The sequence below is a fragment of the Molothrus ater genome, chromosome 23, assembly GCF_012460135.2.
Source record: "Molothrus ater isolate BHLD 08-10-18 breed brown headed cowbird chromosome 23, BPBGC_Mater_1.1, whole genome shotgun sequence".
NCBI classification, from domain to species: Eukaryota; Metazoa; Chordata; class Aves; order Passeriformes; family Icteridae; genus Molothrus; species Molothrus ater.
Window position 1 is genome coordinate 6,689,719 of NC_050500.2, and position 21,745 is coordinate 6,711,463.

At 49.6% G+C, this 21,745-nt stretch overlaps 1 protein-coding gene across 2 annotated transcripts in view; it reads right to left on the bottom strand.

Moving 5' to 3' along the window:
- IFFO2 (intermediate filament family orphan 2) overlaps window positions 1-21,745 on the bottom strand; it is a 59,759-nt gene that overhangs the window by 7,377 nt on the left and 30,637 nt on the right. Inside the window, exons 2-8 of one of the 2 annotated variants that reach the window (XM_036396453.2) lie at window positions 18,171-18,231; window positions 17,733-17,828; window positions 14,302-14,442; window positions 11,437-11,582; window positions 7,068-7,188; window positions 3,390-3,479; window positions 2,481-2,611 (exon numbers count right to left, since the gene is read on the bottom strand). In XM_036396453.2, the coding sequence (XP_036252346.1) occupies window positions 2,481-2,611; window positions 3,390-3,479; window positions 7,068-7,188; window positions 11,437-11,582; window positions 14,302-14,442; window positions 17,733-17,828; window positions 18,171-18,231 (786 nt within the window). The remainder of the gene's footprint in view (window positions 1-2,480; window positions 2,612-3,389; window positions 3,480-7,067; window positions 7,189-11,436; window positions 11,583-14,301; window positions 14,443-17,732; window positions 17,829-18,170; window positions 18,232-21,745) is intronic. The other variant, XM_036396454.2, reaches the window with a different exon arrangement.

Below are 21,745 nucleotides of genomic sequence, written 5' to 3' on the forward strand. Positions count from 1 at the left end.
AACACAGGGAAAGGTGCAGCCAAAAAGTTAAATATCCATGACTGAAGGAAGAAAACAAAAGTCTTAGAAGAAAACAGTCACTTTCCCTTCCCAATACTATTCAAAAACCCCTTTAATAACATTAAACATTGGAATTTCCCCAAGCTATTCAAAAACCCCTTTAATAACATTAAACTTTTGGCTAAACAGGAAATATCAGCAGCAAAATCAAGGTGCCACCCCAGCCATCCCCCACTCAAACACAGAGGCTGTCCCAGGTTTACTGATGGGGAAACGGAGAGCAAAGACTCTCAGCATCCCTAATACCCAGAGCCCTGAAAATTGAAAGTTTATCATCTTGTTCTACTGGGGTTGAGCAAGAGATAAGAGAAATCCCTCATAGTATAATGTTCTTAACACATGAGAAGATTAAAAAACAAGTTCTTCATGTAAGTCCAGAGTCGAGATTTAATTTGGGGTTTTAAGAGTTCTAAATCTGAGATGTTAAAGACTGGAAGTCCAGCTGAGCTGGAGCTCCCTGTGCTCAGGAGCAGCTGCTGAACCCTTGGGGCTGTTCCACACTCCCCCTTCCAGGGCTGAGCTGGGACACAAGATTCTCCAAAGGACAAGGCCATCAAGTGACAGCGTTGCCTTTAGCCCAAGCTGGCAAGAATTGATGCTTTAAGTTTTAGCTTTAATATTTCTCAGATTCTGTGCTGCATTTGTGTATAACTCTGAACTTCACACAGAGTGTTAGCAAGTTCTCCTCTCCTTTTCCAGCCCCAGAACCAAGGGGAACTATTGCAGCTTCAGGCCCAAGAAGTGTAAACAGAAGTGAATTGGGGGGAAGCAAACTGGGAGAATGTGACTTCATTACCTGAAGCTGTAATTGGACAATTAACCCACAATATGCAAATGGAATAAACTGATCAAGTGTGAAAACTGATCCCCCATGGTCCATCCTGGGTGTAGCCTGGGCCAGGCTCCTGCACTGCCCAAGGTGTATCTTTGGAGGCCTTTTAATAAATCCCTACTTTATTCCTGTAACAGTGTCCAGCCTCTGCTCCAGGTGCCCTCTCCAGCATCAGACCCAGGAAAGAATGTGCTGGTTTTCACCTTCTTTCCTACCTCTGCTGAGGTCAGGATGGAAGGCACTGGAGCTGATAAAGTTTGTGTTCAGATTTAGGTGTTTATTATTTCTCATCAGTGTTACAGTCTCACAGCAGTGAGTTCTGCAGTTCTTCACCAACATGGCACTAAATGGCCAACAATCTTTTGCTGCAAGGTCTTTTAAGGCTAAACTGTCCAAGTAAGAAATTACACCTGAATTATTTTTACTTTTAACCCAATAATTGATCCCTCAAAGTCTGCAATGCAGACTTTTCTGTCCAGTTAGAAAATACCACTGAAACCCATGGAGAAGAAGGAAGAAGAAGGTGAAGAAGGTGAAGAAGGTGAAGAAGGTGAAGAAGGTGAAGAAGGTGAAGAAGGTGAAGAAGAAGGTGAAGAAGAAGGTGAAGAAGAAGGTGAAGAAGAAGGTGAAGAAGAAGGAGCAGCCTCCACTCTAAAACCTCCATCTTGCTCTATATTTATTACTATATTCTAAAAGCCCAAACTCTAAGTTTTCCACCCTGTGATATGACACACTTCTAATCAACCACAATCCCAGTGTTATCACTCAATTCTGGAAGCTTTTCCACGGCCTCAGGTCAATGCAGTGCTCTCCTGGGGGTCAGTGCCTGGCAGCACAGAAAGGCTGAAATTCTCAGCATGCAGAGCTGCAGCAGGAGGGAGCAGGAGGGAGCAGGAGGGAGCAGGAGGGAGCAGGAGGGAGCAGGAGGGAGCAGGAGGGAGCTGGAAGGAGCTGGAAGGAGCAGGAGGGAGCAGGAGGGAGCTGGAAGGAGCAGGAGGGAGCTGGAAGGAGCTGGAAGGAGCTGGAAGGAGCAGGAAGGAGCAGGAGGGAGCAGGAAGGAGCTGGAAGGAGCTGGAAGGAGCAGGAAGGAGCAGGAGGGAGCAGGAGGGAGCAGGAGGGAGCAGGAGGGAGCAGGAAGGAGCTGGAAGGAGCTGGAAGGAGCTGGAAGGAGCTGGAAGGAGCAGGAGGGAGCAGGAAGGAGCAGGAAGGAGCAGGAGGGAGCAGGAAGGAGCTGGAAGGAGCAGGAGGGAGCTGGAAGGAGCTGGAAGGAGCAGGAGGGAGCAGGAAGGAGCAGGAGGGAGCAGGAAGGAGCAGGAGGGAGCAGGAAGGAGCTGGAAGGAGCAGGAGGGAGCTGGAAGGAGCTGGAAGGAGCTGGAAGGAGCAGGAAGGAGCAGGAGGGAGCAGGAGGGAGCAGGAAGGAGCAGGAGGGAGCAGGAGGGAGCAGGAGGGAGCTGGAAGGAGCAGGAGGGAGCAGGAGGGAGCAGGAGGGAGCAGGAGGGAGCTGGAGGGAGCTGGAAGGGGCAGGAGGGAGCAGGAGGGAGCTGGAAGGAGCTGGAAGGAGCTGCTGGGGCAGCAGAGGAGCCCTCACCTGTCAGCTGAGCCCTTGATCAGCCTCCTGCAGGTTTCCATCTGCACGTCCAGGCCCCGTTTCATGCTGCACATCTCCATGTACTCGTGCAGGTGCCGGTTCATGTCGCTCTTGGCTGTGGCCAGTTCCAGCTGAAGGGCAAAGAATCAGCTTCAGGGGAGGAGCAATCCCACTTTTCCTGCGTTTCTTTCCTTTTCCTGCACTCTTCACACTGCCTGAGCTGCCCAGAGCCCACCCAAACACCCCACAGTGCCCATTTCACTCACTGCTCCTGACTGCCAAGGCACCCATGAGCCCAGGAAGGGCAGTCAGAGCTCCACACTGGTTCTGAACAACCCTGGTTTGGCTTTTTATTAAAACTTTTCTGTTTCTAACACTACCACAAAAGCCATCCTGCTGATTTTATGCCTTCTAAAGTACCTGAACTGTCTTAAGTGTAATATAGATCTCCAAGAGCTTGTAAGACCTAGCTCAAAAAAGCCATATATCACCCTGGAGGGCTCTTCCTGCTCTTGGCACCTTGTTTGTCAACAGGCAGTCACTAATGAAAGCAGCTCCAGGCAGGACAGAGATTTTGAGAAGCTCCAGCTGCTGTTTCTGGCCATCTGTGAGGCCCCATCCTGGGAAGCATTTCCCATGGTGAGGGTGGACATGCAGAACAAAGCAGGGGAAAAGAAAAATAATGTGTTTTATTCCCTTTGTTCTGCAGGTTCTCTCTCCACCAGCCTCAGATTTATGCTCAGTGCTGAAGTATGGAGCAATAACAGCCCAGAGAATGGCATTTAGAAAAATCCCCAGGGCACACCAGAGGGAAATGCCTTTGCATTGCTGGATATATGGACATTCCTGCTTCCCTCTGGGACACCCCTGTGCTGTGTCCATCCATCAGGAACAACTCCCCTTCCTCACCTCTATCTGCCCTATTGTCTCCTGGTATTCCTTGTCTCTTGTTTTGAAGAAAGACTCTGTCTCATGGATCAAGTTTCCCAGGTTTTCTTCCTGCAGGGGAGAGGAGGACACAAAAAATTAGCAAGGAAATAAAGGAATTCAGGAGAGAAGTGAAGATTTTATTTAACCTCCCTGGAAATGCAGGTTATTGTGTTCCTTCCTGCACTGATTTTTTAAAGACACTGTTTCACAGACTAGGAATATTCTTCTTCAATTGGAATACCAGGAAAACACATTTCTGTGCCATGACCACAGCTCTGGACACACAAAGGCAAGGTCTGATCAAAGCTCCAGCAATTAAACCCATGCACCTGCTGCATTCCAAAGCACCAGCCCCCTGGATTTTCCTGAGCCTTTCACAGCCTGATCTCACTTGGACAGACTGGAATTGCTCTCCAGACATGAAACTTTTAATTCTCCCTGCACTGACCATGCTGCTACTCCCAGCTTTGCAATGGAATTCTCATTTTCCAGTTGCATATCATCATTCCCCAGTGCATGCATGGATTCCCACTGGAATTCCTGCACTGCTGGATAAAGCAGGAACAAATGCAGTCCCACAGGAAAGCTCCTCCTTTGGACTGACAGCACAGTCTGGGCTCCCATCACACAGAGCTGCTTGGTGCTGCCCAAAAAGGCACCACAATGTCACTGTTCCCTCTTTCAAGCCTTCAACCACCTCAGTTTTCCATTAAAAAATGCTCCTCAATTTAGCACGACTGCACCAATGAGTGTTAATGGGGTTTCCATGCTCTGGCCACATCTGTGGCAGATTTACAGAGCTCATTCCTGGTACCCACACCAGGCTATCCAGCCTGGAGTTACAAGAATCATCCCTCTGATCCTTTTATATGCAGAAGAGCTTTAAGGAGGAAGGTCATAAAAGAAGGTGGTGAGGGCAGCGTGTAAGAACTTGAAAGGAATAAAACCCACGGAAGGAAGATTCAGGCATGTAAAGCACGTGTTAAAGAGCAGGCACAGCCGGAGCAGTCTTTATTCTGAACCTCCATCTACAAGCCAAATCTACCCTTTCCTTGTATAATTTTCATTTAGAAGGATTTAAGCTTCTTAAAATCTTTAGAGTTTCCCCCGCGCGGGGCCTGGGCTCGGCGCTATTGCTGTGCTTAGCCCGGCACGCCCGGCTATGCAAATCAGCTGTCATTAATTCATTAATTCCTGCACCAGGCTGCTCGTTATCAGCCTGCCACTCTCCCTCTCCTCGTTATCGCTGCCACTCTCTGCTCCTGTTATCCCTATGGTGCCACTCTCTGCCCCCATTAACCCTATGGTGCCACTCTCTGTTATCCCTGTGCCACTCTCTGTCCCTGTTATCCCTATGGTGCCACTCTCTGTTATCCCTATGGTGCCACTCTCTGCCCCCGTTATCCCTATGGTGCCACTCTCTGTTATCCCTGTGCCACTCTCTGCTCCTGTTATCCCTATGGTGCCACTCTCTGCCCCCGTTATCCCTATGGTGCCACTCTCTGCCCCCGTTATCCCTATGGTGCCACTCTCTGTTATCCCTGTGCCACTCTCTGCCCCCATTATCCCTATGGTGCCAGTCTCTGTTATCCCTGTGCCACTCTCTGTCCCTGTTATCCCTGTGCCACTCTCTGCCCCCATTGTCCCTATGGTGCCACTCTCTGTTATCCCTGTGCCACTCTCTGCCCCTGTTATCCCTATGGTGCCACTCTCCAGCCCCTGTTATCCCTGTGCCACTCTCTGTTAACCCTGTGCCATTCTCTGTTATCCCTATGGTGCCACTCTCTGCCCCCATTATCCCTATGGTGCCACTCTGTTATCCCTGTGCCATTCCGCTCCTGTTATCCCTATGGTGCCACTCTCTGCTCCTGTTATCCCTATGGTGACACTCTCTGTTATCCCTGTGCCACTCTGTCCCTGTTATCCCTGTGCCACTCTCCTGCTCCTGTTATCCCTGTGCCACTCTGTCCCTGTTATCCCTATGGTGCCACTCTCTGTTATCCCTGTGCCACTCTCTGTTATCCCTATGGTGCCACTCTCTGCTCCTGTTATCCCTATGGTGACACTCTCTGTTATCCCTGTGCCATTCTGCTCCCATTATCCCTGTGCCACTCTCTGTCCCTGTTAACCCTGTGCCACTCTCTGTTATCCCTGTGCCACTCTCTGTTATCCCTATGGTGCCACTCTCTGTTATCCCTATGGTGCCACTCTCCAGCCCCTGTTATCCCTGTGCCACTCTCTGTTATCCCTATGGTGCCACTCTCTGTTATCCCTGTGCCACTCCCCGTGGTTTCTGCAGCCCCAGCAGTTCCCAGTAGTCCCCAGAGGCTCCCTGAGCTCTGGATGGATGATCCAGGAGCAGGGAGGTGGAACAGGAACACGCCCTGGCAGCCAAACATCCCCCAGGCTGCTGCCTCAGCATCTTCCCAGCCTGGGAGGGATCACCTCCCACCTCCCACCCTGTGCTGCTCAGGATGCAGTAACACGGCCATTCCCAGCCATTCCATCATTCCCAGGCTGTTCCCAGCCATTCCCAGCCATCCCCAGCCCATTCTCAGCCATCCCCAGCCATTCCCAGCCCATTCCCTGTCATTCCCAGCCCATTCCCATCCCTTCCCAGTTATTCTCAGACTGTTTCCTGCAATTCCCAGTCCCTCCCTAGCCCATTCCTTGTCATTCCCAGCCATCCCCAGCCCATTCCCAGCCATTCCCAGCCCATTCCCAGCCATCCCCTGCAATTCCCAGTCCAATCCCAGCCATCCCCAGCCCTCTCCAGGCTGGTTTAAGAGTGGCTGGATTAACTGCCTTTCCCTGGGATTTCAGGATTAAAAGGAAGCTGTTCATTATCCACCAGTGCCAGCAGATCCCCACTGACTGGGCTGAGGGAAGCCCAAGATTCAAGGGTCCAGAGGATCCCTGGGGCTTTTTGTGGCCCTGCAAGCACAAGTTCTTTGTCTGGGATGGGATCTGCACCCTTCAACACCTCCCCAGACCATGCCAAGGTTGCTCAGCTCCCCACAGGAACAGCTGTGCAACCCCATGCCCTGCACTCCACACATTCTCATCGTAAAGTGGGAATGATAATTCACAGAGAAAGTGAGGTGCTGTGGAAGATCACAGAATCCCAGACTGGTTTGGGCTGGAAGGAGCTTCAAGTTCACCTAATTCCACCCCATCAATGGGCAAGGACACCTTCCACTGTCCCAGGCTGCTCCCAAACCCATCCAGCCTGGCCTTGGGCACTGCCAGGGATGGAGCAGCCACAGCAGGCCCTCTTCACCCTCACAGGGAAGGATTTTTTCCTAAAATCAAATTTAAACCTCCCTCCTGTCAGCCCAGAACTTTAGAGAAAGCTTTGAAGGGTGACAAATTCCCTGATGGGCCTGGAACAGACACCTTGGATCCTTCACCTCTCACTCAGTATTTTAAATACTCACTGAAGGAGCCAAGGAAGTAAAGTTTGGCCAATGAAGTGATTGCACAGACTGCAAATCAGCCACAGAGAGGAAGCACTAAGAGGATTTCAAAATCAGAGTCAGTCTGTGTGGCAAACTAGAACACCAGTCCAACACCCACAGGCTCAAATGGCTGTCAAGGAGTAGCTGAGGGAGAGTTTGTGCAGAGAAGAGTTGGAGAAAACAACAGGGATGAACTCACCTCTCCTTGGAGGTCGATGGAGGGGTTGCAGTTGGTGAAGTCCTCCCAGAGCAGCAGCGTTTCCTCGTTCTCCTCCCACGTTAAACTGTCACAGTCGTCATCGAAATCAAAGGTCTCACGGCTGGGAGAACAAAGAGCCATCACCCAGGGCACTGCAGCCCCACTCCCTCAGTCCTTAATTTAATTAATTGTCTAGAAAAATGGGCTATGAGAGCTGAATGGGGACAATGCAGCGCTGGAAATCCTCACAGCTTTTCCCGACAGCCCGTGGCACTGCCCAGGGCCTCTCTGCTGGGCTCTCTGCCACCCCAGGGCACAATAAAAGCTCCTTGGTGGAGCTGCTGCTGGAGCACCAGGCCTGGCTCTGCCCTCCAGAGGGAGCTGCACAGGAGCTTCCCCTGCTTGCAAAACCACAGAAGTGTTTGGAGCTGTTCTTTCCTCCAAAGGAGCCCAAACGCAGCTCAAGGGATGTCACAGGGCTCAGAACCCACAAGGATTTCACAGAGGGGTTCAGCCAAGGGCTCCCCTGCAGCCTTGGAACACAGCAGGGCTGGAAGGAACCAAGGCTGGAAGGAACAAGGACTGGAAGGAGAAAGAGCTGGAAGGAAGCAGGGCTGGAAGGAACAAGGGATGGAAGGAACAAGAGATGGAAGGAAGCAGGGCTGGAAGGAACAAGGGATGGAAGGAAGCAGGGCTGGAAGGAACCACCAGGGGCTGGAAGGAAGCAGGAATGGAAGGAACAAGAGGTGAAGGAAGCAGGGCTGGAAGGAACAAGGGATGGAATGAGAAAGAGCTGGAAGGAGGCAGGGCTGGAAGGAACAAGAGGTGAAGGAAGCAAGCCTGGAAGGAACCAGGAATGGAAGGAAGCAGGAATGGAAGGAACAAGGGATAGAAGGAAGCAGGGCTGAAGGAATAAGGGCTGGAAGGAACCAGGAATGGAAGGAACCACCAGGGCTAGAAGGAAGCAGGGCTGGAAGGAACAAGGACTGGAAGGAGAAAGGGCTGGAAGGAATCACCAGGGCTGGAAGGGACCAGGGCTGGAAGGAACAAGAGCTGAAGGAAGCAGGGCTGGAAGGAACAAGGACTGGAAGGAATCAGGGCTGGAAGGAAGCAGGGCTGGAAGGAACAAGGATGAAAAGGCTGAGCCCCTGAGATGTGCAGAGCAGCACAGCCACTGCTGCAGCACTGAGGGCAGAGCACAGGGCAGGAGTGGCCTTTCACACCCTCATCTGCTCTAACCTTGTGCAATGAGGGAAAGCTGCAGAGCACACAGCACTAGCTGCTCTCATGGTGGTTAAGGAGCCCTGACAAAGAGCTGGAATTTCTCCCTGTGCATTCCAGGCTGATGCATTTTTATGGCTTTAGCTCACTTCCTCTGAGCTGATAAGATCTCAGGAAGGAGCCTGATGCTGTCCCGGGAGGCTGCAGAGCCTGGCAAGGGCCAGGAGGTTTGTCTGGATCAGCAGCACTGGGAAAATGTCATTTTAAACACTTGGACACTCCTGAGTGTGCCTTTTGCAATTCCACTTCTTCCAATTGTTCTCTTTTTCCAAGATCTGTCCTGGTCAGAGAGCACAACAGCTCCTGAGCTGACCTCACACAAAATCCACTGCAGTTCTGATTTTGTGCTACTTAATTCTTAAAAATTACGTTCATTACAGCTAAAAAGCAAATTGGTTTGTTTCTGTTAATGATACCAGCTCCTCTATCTATTTCTAAGCTTCACAAAGACCCCAGGGCCCATCCCCACCAACATTTTCACCCCAGCTTGACAGAACAAGGCTCCTGTAGCACTTTGTGCCACGGGTAATAGGACATGGAGATAAGAATTTCATTAGCAGGACCAAAACCAACTGGGTAGCATAGGGTAGGTTTGGGAACAAAATTAAAACCTAAATGCATGACCAACCTGGCAGGTCCATTTAACTTCTTGCTTTTCAAAAAATCCACACACTGCCTGCTTGTCACACTGAATTTAGCAGTGGAACAGTCAAAATTCTGTATTTATTACACTGATTATTACTGAGGGCCTAAAGGCATCTGAAAGGAGCCCTAACAAGGGGGAATCATCAGAGCTTTGGCCAAAACCATCCCATCCACACAGGGCAGAAAGGCAGAAAGGTGGAAATGCTGCCCTGAAAAGGAACTGCTGGCAGAGTCTGAGAGCAGAGCAGGAGCTGGTGGTGCTCAGAGCACCCCTCGTGTGCCCCCAGCACAAACCCTGCCCTGCCCTGGCTGGGAGGTGCCACCAGGGTATTTTCTGAAAAATCCTCTTTGCCCAGGATTTTCTCCTGGGAAGCTGAGAGGCCTCAGAAAAGAATGCAAACAATAATGATCTGATAGCTTGGGAATGTGGCCTGGAGATTGTTTAGCAACAGGTGCATCTTTGATTGGTTCCATGTGAATTGTTTTTAATTAATGACCAATCACAGCCAGCTGTGGCAGACTCTGAGGAATCAGTTCCATGGGCTTTCATTATCATTCTTGTTTAGCCTTCTGATGTATCCTTTCTCTATAGTTTAGTATAGTTTTAGTATATATTATATTATATTATATTATATTATATTATATTATATTATATTATATTATATTATATTATATTATATTATATTATATTATATTATAAAACTATATTATATTATATTACTATATTATATTTTATTACTATATTATATTATATTACTATATTATATTTTATTACTATATTCTATTATAAAACTATATTATATTATATTACTATATTATATTATAAAACTATATTATATTATATTATAAAACTATATATAATATAATATAATATAATATAATATAATATAATATAATATAATATAATATAATATAATATAATATAATATAATATAATATAATATATCAGCCTTCTGAGAACATGGAGTCAAATTCTCATCTCTCACCTCGTCCTGGGCACCTCACAACATCACAGGAAAGCTCTGGGAGTTCCTCTCTCTGCTGTCCCTGCAGGGGCTGGCAGGGGACACCCCCATGCCCTGGGGTGCTGCAGTCACACCCACGCTGCTGCTGCTTGGGGCTTTTCTCTTTTCTCCCAAAAGAGAACAGCAGAGAGCTCAAAAAGCCTCACCAGGTTATACTGCTGGATATTTGGGGGGTTTTGGGGTCCCCACCTGCGTTTTGAGGCTCCTAGGGTGGAATTTGGGGATATTTGGGGGTGTTTGAGAAGGATTTTGGGGGCTTTTGGGGGTCCCAGGAGATCCCAGGCTGGGGTTAGGGGGTATCTGGGGGTACTTGAGGACTATTCTGGGGGTCCCCACCTGCGTTTTGAGGCTCCCAAGGTGGAATTTAGGAATATTTGAAGGGATTTGAGGAGTATTGTGGGAGGGTTTTGGGGGGTCCCCACCTGCGTTTTGAGGCTCCCAGGATGCAATTTGGGGATATTTGGGAGTGTTTGAGAAGGATTTGGGGGAGTTTTGGGGGTCCCAGGAGATGCCAGGCTGGGGTTAGGGGATATTTGGGGGTATTTGAGGAGTATTTTGGGGGGGTTTGGGGGTCCCCACCTGCATTTTGAGGCTCCCAAGGTGGAATTTAGGAATATTTGAGAGTATTTGAAGGGATTTGAGGAGTATTTTGGGGGGGTTTTGGGGGTCCCCACCTGCCTTTTGAGGCCCCCAGGTGGTTTGGGGGGTCCCGGGGGGGGGTTAGGGGATATTTGGGGGTGTTTTAGGAGTATTTTGGGGGTCCCTACCCTGGCCCTGATGGGAGAAGGGGACACAAGGCACACCTCCAGCCACCTCCCTGAACTGCTCAGACAGCACCACGTGCTGGGAGTCCCTCCTGGGCTGCTGCAAACTTCCTTCCCGGGAGCAATGTGGTTTGGGGTAAAGCTTTGGTTTGGGGTAAAGCTTTGGGCAAAACAAACTCCAGTTCTTCCAGGGTGGGAGATTGGACTTTGCAGCAACAGCTGACAACACCAACATTCCTGACATCTATAAATTGTTGTCCACTGATCTTCCAGACACATCCACCACTCCCATTTGCCTGCAGCCCAACTGAAAAACCTCCCAAAAAAACTGGGAGGTTTGTATCCACCCCAAGCTGAGCTCTCAGTTCAAATTCTATCCAGCCAAGCAGCAGCAAACTCCAGAAATCAAATATTCAGCCCAAGATGCAGAACAGACTCCTGGTTTTGCCTCTTTTTGTTGCATTTTTTCCTCTTTTGCAGCAACCCAGAACAGCAAAACCAGTTTGTGTTTTTTATACTCTCTGTAGTTCCTCCCACTTTGAGGGAGGAGCTAAAATCCGATCACTTCATTTGAACTTCCCCAAAAGCTCCTGGCCTGTGCCAGGCTGCCAGCTCAGAGACTGCAGGCTCAGGCAGTTTTGCAGGGGTACTCACAGCTGGTTGAACATCCTCTTCATCTCATCTGTGATGTTGAGGGAGCAGCTGACCTCATCGTCCGAGAAGCGCCCGTTGTTGTCGGCGTCCTGCTCCGACAGCTCCTCGTCCGACGGCAGCTTCCGCTCCTTCTTCTTGGAAGCCACCTGGGGGCACAGACAGCACTGACTGCAGGCCTTGGGGGCCTGGGAGGGGAACTGGGGTGCAAGGAGAGCAGAGGGGTTAGGGCTGAGCCTGGGGTGCGGCTGCCCAGCACCCCCGGATTCCCTGCCCGGCCTGAGGAGCGCGCACGGAGCACAGGAAGCGGCTGGGGAGAGCAAAGCGAGCGGCAGCGGCTGCCAGAGCTCTGGGGACGGTCCCTGAGCCAGCCTGGCACCTGCCAGGGGCCATGCACAGCCTGGGAGGAGCCAGGGAAAGGCTGGGATGAGCCAGGGCAAAGCAGGAGGGGCAGCAGTGCCCGGGCACAGAGCAGGGACAGAACTCTCCCTCTCCTGCCACCACCACAGGCGTGGCCTCCAGAACAGAACCCCAGCAAGGAACAGACAGGAAACCTTTCCAGAGAGCCTTAATTCCAGGGAGAAATTCCCAGAGAGGAATTTCCAGAGAGCCTTAATTCCAGGGAGGAATTCCCAGAGAGGAATTTCCAGAGAGCCTTAATTCCAGGGAGAAATTCCCAGAGAGGAATTTCCAGAGAGCCTTTATTTCAGAGAGCCTTTGTTCCAGGGAATAAATTTCCCACCCCAGCAGCAGCAGCAGCAGCAAATTGAGGATCCTCAGCACACAAGAAGGGTTGGCTGAGCCATGGAAAAGCCTGGAGAGCCCCCAAGAAATGAAATTCAGGGAACTCAAGGGACAGCCCTGCAAGGGGCACAGAGGGAACACACAGGATGATCCCAGAGGATCCCACAGGGATGGGAACACACAGGATGATCCCAGATCCCAGAGGATCTCAGAGGGATGGGAACACACAAGGTGCTCCCAGATCCCAGAGGGATGGGAACACACAGGATGATCCCAGAGGGATGGGAACACACAGGATGCTCCCAGAGGATCCCAGAGGGATGGGAACACACAGGATGATCCCAGAGGATCCCAGAGGGATGGGAACACACAAGGTGCTCCCAGATCCCAGAGGGATGGGAACACACAGGATGATCCCAGAGGATCCCAGAGGGATGGGAACACACAGGATGATCCCAGAGGATCCCAGAGGGATGGGAACACACAAGGTGCTCCCAGATCCCAGAGGGATGGGAACACACAGGATGATCCCAGAGGATCCCAGAGGGATGGGAACACACAGGATGCTCCCAGAGGGATGGGAACACACAGGATTATCCCAGAGGATCCCACAGGGATGTGAACACACAGGATGCTCTCAGATCCCAGAGGGATGGGAACACACAGGATTATCCCAGAGGATCCCACAGGGATGTGAACACACAGGATGCTCTCAGATCCCAGAGGGATGGGAACACACAGGATTATCCCAGAGGATCCCAGAGGGATGGGAACACACAGGATGATCCCAGAGGGATGGGAACACACTGGATTATCCCAGAGGATCCCAGAGGGATGGGAACACGCAGGATTATCCCAGAGGGATGGGAACACACAGGATGATCCCAGAGGATCCCAGAGGGATGGGAACACACAGGATGATCCCAGATACCAGAGGGATGGGAACACACGGGATTATCCCAGAGGATCCCAGAGGGATGGGAACACACAGGATGATCCCAGAGGATCCCAGAGGGATGGGAACACACAGGATGATCCCAGAGGGATGGGAACACACAGGATGATCCCAGAGGATCCCAGAGGGATGGGAACACACAGGATGCACAGCTGGTGCCAGAACCTCAAACACACAATCCACTCCCACCCTACAGCAGTTTTCCCTCTCCTTGGCACTCAGACCACCCCTTGTTGGCCTTGTTCTCCTGGTCGTTTTAACCCCTGCAGGCCTGAGCAGGAGTGTGCTCTGCAGTCACCTCTGAGCACAAAGACTCAGCAATTCCCCTCAGAGACAAGGAGGAGCCCTGGCACCATACAGTGGCTCAACTTGCCAGAGAAATAATTCTCCTCTGAGGAGGTTCGAGTCTTTTGGGGAACACAAGGGGAAAACCATCCAACATTTCAGCAGCTTCACCAGCAGAGCCCACAAGGATCTTTACAGTGTTTCTGTCAGCACTTAGCACACTGTGTGCTATCACTACACACAGAAAAGCATCAGATTTACTGAAAGCCTGAGCAAGACACATTTAGATGGAAGCAGAAGGAAGGTGGGTTAGTCAGAGCTGGAACTGCAGTTATGACAAGACCAGCAGCACTGGGAGTGACAGCCCTGATCCAGCAGAGCTGTCACTGCTCGCTTTTGGAGCAAATTAAAGGACTTTCCTTCGAGCTCCATCCAAGGAGCTCCAAGGAAAGCAACTGGAGCAGCCAGAGCTCACCATCACAGAAATGTTATTTCTGGCCACAGAGCTCGAGCCAGAAATAAGAACATTCAGATGACAGTTCCATGAGCTTAAAACCTGTCACTTGTGAAGGGAACAAATGGGAGGGAGGAATGATACAAACCTAGACCCTGGAACACTGCTTTTTTTTCCCTGCATTCAGCACAGACTAACATCAGACTCACAGCACAGCTTAAAGATCATCCTGGGACTCCTTTTTTTGTCCAACTCTCTGCACTTTGTGCTCCTGGTGCTGCAGCAGCTCCCGCAGCAGAGCTACCCTGACAGACAGCGGGGGAAACACAGCTACAGAGAGAGAGTTCAAGAAAAGGCAAAGGACCTGGGCCACACTGCTCAGCACTGCTCCCTCCTGCCCTGCCCTATGGAAAATTCAGGGCCTAATCACCTGGAAAATCTTGGAAACGTCTTCCGAGTTGCGCTGCTGCGCGACATCGCACAGCTTGGCCGTGATATCGATTCGGCGGCAGATGTCCATGTCCACCTTCATGGCCTTTTCTTGGATCTTTGTGTCCAGGTCTGTCATGGGCTGCAGGAAGGACAGCAGGGATTATCTTCTATTATTAGACAGTTCAGGCAAGAGGAGATACCCCACAGTATCTCTGGAACCCCAGGCCACACCAGTGCTGAACCTCACACCCTGTTCTGGGGCAGGCAGAGCATGGGCAGTGCCCGGGCACAGAGCAGGGACAGAACTCTCCCTTCTCCTGCCACCACCACAGGTGTGGCCTCCAGAACAGAACCCCAGCAAGGAACAGACAGGAAACCTTTCCAGAGAGCCTTAATTCCATGGAGGAATTTCCACAGAACCTTTGTTCCAGGGAATAAATTTCCTACCGGGGCAGTCTGAGGACTCCACAGCTCACCCCTGATTCTAACAAAATTCCAGCTCAGAGGGGTTTGCCACTGAAAAAAAACCTGCACCCACCCCAAAACAACTGCTCAGTGTGGCAAGGGGAGCCTCAGTGGGTCAGGAACAGGGCAGGACAATGCAATGCCCAGAGAAGTGAGGCTGCCCTGGCCCTGGAAGTGCTCAGGCTGGGCTTGGAGCACCCTGGGACAGTGGAAGGAGACCCTGCCCAGGCCAGGGGGTAGAGCTGGATTGTCCTGAAGGTCCCTTCCATGCCAAACCAATCTGGGATTCCATAAATAACCCTTTAAAAATGGAGAGCACCCCCCTCTGCAGCAGAGCAGAGTGAAATGTAAATCCTGGTGAGGATGCAACACTTCCCCTCTTGCAGACACTGAAGTTGTGCCTGCACAGAGAAGCTGCTGAAAAACCAGAATCCAGGCTCCACAGCAACTGCACACAGAGCATGGGACCAGCAAATCATGATTGGATCCAAAGAGATCCATGAAAACCTTGGCACAGAGAACACTCCTCACTGGCACTGACCTGGCTCCCAGCCCAGCTAAAGTTCTGCATGAGAATTTCTGAGTGAAAACACTGCCTTGTAGTAGCTCTCATTTCTGAGATCCTCCCACTCAGACAGAAATCTGGCTCCTTGTGAAGGAAGAAACATTAAAAAACCCCCAAAGCATATTTTCCATCCTAGCTGAGACTTCTCTCCTGGACAGCTCCACTCCTAAGCAATGCTTCCACCTGGGACACAAAAGTGGAAAAACCCTTTGCAGACCATTCTTGAACAACAAATCCCCTTTCTAAGAGAAAACTTTGGGCTTTTTGTTGGTTTGATTTGCTTTTTCCCATCGTTTTTCGTTTTAAATGATTACAGAGTCTTCTCCAGGCCCTGCGAACCACCATTAAAGTCTGAGATTGTTGTTTTAAATTTTTACACAGGCTCCTCTCAAGGCCCTTTAGAGTTTGAGATTTTTTTGGTTTAAATTTTTACACAGACTCCTCTCAAGGCCCTTTAGAGTTTGAGATTTTTTTGGTTGAATTTTTTACACAGGCTCCTCTCAAGGCCCTTTAGAGTCTGAGATTTTTTTGGTTGAATTTTTTACACAGACTCCTCTCAAGGCCCTTTGGGTTTGAGATTTTTTTGGTTTAAATTTTTACACAGACTCCTCTCAAGGCCCTTTAGAGTTTGAGATTTTTTTGGTTGAATTTTTTACACAGGCTCCTCTCAAGGCCCTTTAGAGTCTGAGATTTTTTTGGTTGAATTTTTTACACAGACTCTTCTCCAGCCCCCGTGAACCACCTTTAGAGTTTGAGATTTTTTTGGTTTAAATTTTTACACAGACTCTTCTCCAGCCCCTGTGAAGCACCTTTAGAATTTGAGATTTTTTTGGATTAAATTTTTACACAGTCTTCTCCAGCCCCTGTGAAGCACCTTTAGAATTTGAGGTTTTTTGGTTTAATTTTTTACACAGTCTTCTCCAGCCTCTGTGAATCACCTTTGGAGATTTGTGTTTGTCCAGACACTCTGAGGAAAATAAATCTCTCAACACTGACACAGTCTCACTTGCTGAGCTGCTGATCCTTATCTGCAGGAAGGAAAGATCCACGTGCCAACATTTTGCACTTCTCTATTCTAAATATTTGCCCATGAGGCTCAAAGCAAGCACTCCCAGTGCTTTCCTTGCACTCAGAGCCTGCCCAGAGCACTTTCCCTGAGCCCAGAGGATGTTTGCCTGCAGCAGCACCTCCCTCTCTGCACACACAGCAGCTCCTGGGTGAATGGAGCCAGGCCCCAGCCCCAGCAGCCTCTCCCCTCCAGGCTCTAACCCAGCACAGCCACCCTTGATTAAGCACAGAAGGACACACAGCTAATTGCCAAATTTCCCAGGAGCAGATCTAATGGCCCTGAGAGAATGGATTTGACACCTGGGAGCGGGTTCTGCAGGTTTCTGTGAAGTCAGGAGAAGGCTGTTTGTGCAAAAATTACAGAATAAATCAGCATAACAGGGTTTATTCCTCAGACAAATGGCTTCAGCACTACCTCAGACTTACTGAGAAAGGCACCTTAATATTCACCTGGCTTATCCTTCCAGATAGCTGCATGATCTCACTTCTAAATAAAAGAATTTTATCCACTCAGGGCCTAAAAGATCCTCTGGCTTTGAAGAGAGCTCAGTATCTAATGAGACATGAGGAAATTCCTGAGAAAACAAGACTTTTTCTTTTTTTTTTTTTATCCATGAGGTTGAACCAGCCCTGGAAGCAAAGCCAATACCTGAACCAGGATTCATCTTTTCAGAGTTTATTAAGGGAGATGGGAAACACTTATTCCACTTATTCCTCCCTGTGAGGGTGCTGAGGCCCTGGCAGAGGTGCCCAGGGAAGCTGTGACTGCCCCTGGATCCCTGGCAGTGCCCAAGGCCAGGGCCTGGAGCAGCCTGGGACAGGGGGAGGTGTCCCTGCCATGGCAGGGGTGGAACAGGATGATCTTTAAGCTCCTTCCAATCCAAACCAGTCCATGATTCCATACAATGTGTTCCTAAAGGATTTTTTTTTTTTTTTTTTTTTTTTGCATGGCTCCAGGCAAAGTCCCCATGCCAGCAGCTGCTGGAGCTGCCCAGGGCTGAGCCTGCTCCCCAGCCTGGGCCTTCTCCAGCCTGGGCTTTCTCCAGCCTGGGCCTTCTCCAGCCCTTTTCTCCCAGATCCGAGGCTGCCCAGCAGCTGTGGGGAAGGGAGGGAGGGCAGAGTCCTGGTTATGGGTAAGCAGCAGTTAATGCATCTCCACACAGACCAGACAGGAAGCAGGGGAGGGGGATCTGTCTGATGCATTGGATCCCAGCAGCCATCACTAATTACACAGCAGCACTCGCTAATTACACAGCAGCACTCGCTAATCACCTGGCTGGGGATGGGGCCATGTGCAGGACACACTCCCACAGAGGGCCCTGTGTACTTACATCACTCATCAGACCCTTAAACACCACCAGCTCTGCCTTCAGCCTCTCGATCTTCTCATTCAGCTCCTCCTGCAGAGCTTCTGCTTCCTGGGCCTCCTGCAAGGCAAACAGCCAGGGGGTGAGAGCCCAGCCCAGCTCCCACTCAGCCTGAGCAGGCTGCTTAAAAAGGGGGTTAGAATGGAACTTCATTCTTTAATGAAATGTAATTGTTACCCTCTGCTGTAAATTCCACTCCCTCCTCCCACTCTGTCACAAACTTTGTCACAAACTTCATCATTTCCTGCTCCAGCTTCCCAGCGTTAGCCCTGTCCTCTACAGCAGCACAGCCGCTCTAGCCAGAGGGCAAATTTTTAATTAAAAGACAAATAAAATGCTGAGCAGCATGAGGAGAGCTGCAGGAAGCCCTGCACCTTTCACCCCACACTGCCCAAACCTCACCTCTCTTAAGGTTTCCACCATGGATTCCAGGCTCATCCTTCTGGTCAGCTCCTCTTCCCATCTGAAAGACAAGAGGTGCAAAGTGTCAATTACAGAGAAAAGCAGTTTTTCCCCTCAGAATGACAAGTTCTGATGGCTGTGGGAGGAAATGTGACAGTTACTGGAAATGCAGAGCAGATGGTGTCCCTCAGACAGAACAGGAGTCTGGGAGGGAAGCAAAGCTGTCTCCACTTTCACTGGGACCAGCATTGCTCCAGCAGAACCAGAGAATCACGAGTCTGGGCTGGGAGGGAGCTCCAAGATCCCATCCCAGGGATGCATCCCCTCAAAGATCACCTTCCACTACCCCAGGTGCTCCAGCCTGGCCTTGGACACTGCCAGGGAGGGATGCAGGGGCAGCCTCTGGGCAGCCTGTGCCAGCCCCTCACAGGAACAATTCCTCCCTCATTTCGAACCTACATTTCCACTCTTTCACTTCATTTGCTATTTGGCTGCAAACGAGGTGGGAAGTTTCTGGTCCAGAAAGAATCAGGGAAGTTATGTCAATCAAAAATGTTACAATTTCCCAGTTCAGTCCAAGTGTTTCTGTGCCTTCTGTATCCAAATCCTCACTGAGCTCCATGCCCCAGCCTCTTCCCAGCCCTCCAGCTGCCAGGAGAACACTCCAGCAAGTCCCTGAGTGCTGGGTGCCCACCCTCAGTGCTGGGGGTGCCAGGGAAGGAGACAGAGCTGAAATTGTTTCATATTTTAATGAGGTCATTATGGAGCTCTGAGCAACCTGGTCTGTGGAAGGGAGTGAAACAAAATGACTTTAATGCTGCTTCCAACCCAAATCCTTCTGGGGTCCTACAATTATTTTTATAATTGTATTTTAGATTGTATTGTATTTCATATTGTTTTGTATTTCATATTGTATTTTTATATTGTATTGTATTGTTTGTTTTAATTCTATTTTTAAGCACTGAAACCCTTTACAGCAAAGCCCAAATCTGACAATTTTAACTGGAAACACTCTGGAAAAATGCTGATACACATCCACAGACATGGGCATGGTTTGAGTCTGGCAGGAGAAGGAAAGCCAAGCATGTACCCCTCTTTGAACAGGCACCAGTGCCACCCCAGACCTGCCTGTCTGTTGGGACAACAGGAATTACCCTCTGAGAAAAGAAACTTTGGCCACCACAAATCAAAAAGAATCCTGTGAACAGACTCTCCACGTGCCATCACAACCATTCCTGTTGCTACCTCAACACTTCTCAAGAGTTCAGCTGGAACTGCGAGGCCAGAAATAAAAAAAAAATAAAAAACACAACAAAACCTGTTGTTAAATGCACCAAAATGCAGAGATTCCCTCCATTTTCCAAGGCACAGAGCACGAGGGGATGGCTGCATGCAGGATGAGCCCCAGGAGGCTGATCTGGTGCCCACAGCAGCACGGGGCAGGGTTCACCCCTGCCAGCAGCAGAGGGGCTGTTGGGGTGTTTGGGCAGGGAAGGAAGGACATGGTGCAGCTCTGAGGACATCCCCACCCCAGCCACTCCTCGCTGCAGCTGGGGGGCAGAACACCCAGCAGAGCAGCCTGTGAGAGCTGCATTTGAGCAGGAGTGTGGGGAAGGGTGAAAGTTTGAACGAGAAAGTCTCACAGCTAGGTGTGCTTAGCAGAAGGATTGTTAAATGTAGAGTCTGATGAAGGAATAGAGATGGAAGCAAGTTTTGATATAGAAGAAAAGAATTGCTGAGCCAGTCTCACTGGATAACCAAGGAGGCAAAGGGGGTGTGAGTTAGAAGGGGTTTTTATGGCTTAGAGCAAAGGATAAACCCACATCAAAAAAAAAAAAAAATGTTTTTACCAAGGAGGAAGAGAGCACAGGCAAACAAGGCAGCAAATGTGGCAAGCAGAAAAAAGGTCTCAGAATTTTCCACTGCAAGAAAACTGAAAAACAACTTCTGGCTTAAACTGTAATGTACTGACTGTTAGTGACTGGAGAACAGTAACATGAATATGGTAATTACAGCAGTTATGATGGGCTATAGATAAAAGTTATGGTATAGATTGGTTCTACTGTATTGAGATGCTCAGCAAAGAAAAGTATAGAATGCAATGTAACCAAAAGAAAAGTATATAATGCATTGTGACCAAAAGAAAAGTATAGAATGCATTGTAACCAAAAGAAAAGCATATAATGCATTGTGACCAAAAGAAAAGTCTATAATGCACTGTAACCAAAAGAAAAGTATAGAATGCATTGTAACCAAAAGAAAAGTATATAATGCATTTTAACCAAAGGCAAAGGGTCTCCAGGCCTGCCTGCAGCTGGAGCTGACAGCTGTGGGCACAGCTCTGTCACCCACACCCTGGACTGCTGTAACCTCTTGGATACAATAAACTGCATTTTGTGTACAATAAACTGCATTTTAGAGAGCCACCTGGAGTCCTGCATCCCTCATTTGGGCTCTTACACAGGAGGACTTGTTGTGCATCTTTTTACCAGCATGGATTCACTGCCAAGCAGGGGAAAAATATTTAGGCTGGAATTTGCATTTGTCACCAAACGTTGCAGGGGTGGGTTTTGTACTAATTACATGTGCACTGCTATAAAAATAGCAACTTTGCCTTCCACGTTCTAATATCACAGGCAAGAAGGTGAAATTAATTAAAGCAGGCAATTATATTGGCAATGTGTGAGCTGCCTCTCCTGTTTCAGGGCAATCATCCCTGCTGCCAGTGCTGGATGGGAGTGGAGCAGACACTGCAAAAATTGATCTGCTGCTTCTGAAGGTTTGAACTCCTGGCAGGAGGGATCCTGGCTGCATGCAGCCCTCCTGCTGAATTATTGCCTCCTCACCCTGCCTTCTGCAGAGGGAGGCAGGGATGTTTGGAGAACGTCATCCGTGTGTTTGCCCTGACTCTGCCAAAAGGCAGGAGAAGGGATTTGAGTTCCTCCCCAGCAGGTCAGCCAGGGCAGCTGCCAGAATTACACATCCCCAGCCTCCCTCATCCTGCAGGCAGCCCAGCAGCTCCATTTCTTCACTTGGTGCTTTCTGCAGAGATTTACAGCCCTAATTCCTGCCCAGTGTCTTCTTCAGGAGAGGGGGAAAGGTGGCACCTTCCACACACCCTCCCACAGTCCCTGTGTTTCTCTTAATTACAGCAACAATAAAAAAATCAGGTGATTTTTAATCAGTTCCAACCAGTTTTTAACCCTATTTTTTAAAGTTCCTGCCTGACTGAAGGGATTTTCACAGGTCTGGCAAGGAGGGTCGTGCTAACCATTAATATCAAATTCTTAACCCCAGAGCACATTCCTCCCACCCACCACCAAGCTGATTAACCTCATTTACCAGCTCAAAATGCCAATCTTACTTTCCCCTCACACTTAAACCTCGGGAGAATCTTCACAGTGAGGAGAGGACAGAGCCAGGCAGGGGATGACAATGGAGAGGAGGATTAATTGTGCATCTCAACTTCCAGGGAGGTGAGACAATAAGAAGATTGCTCATTCTGTGATCATCCTGTGTTTGCTGCAGCACACCCGACTTTAAAGGGACCTTGGCAGCTGTGCTGCTGCACATTC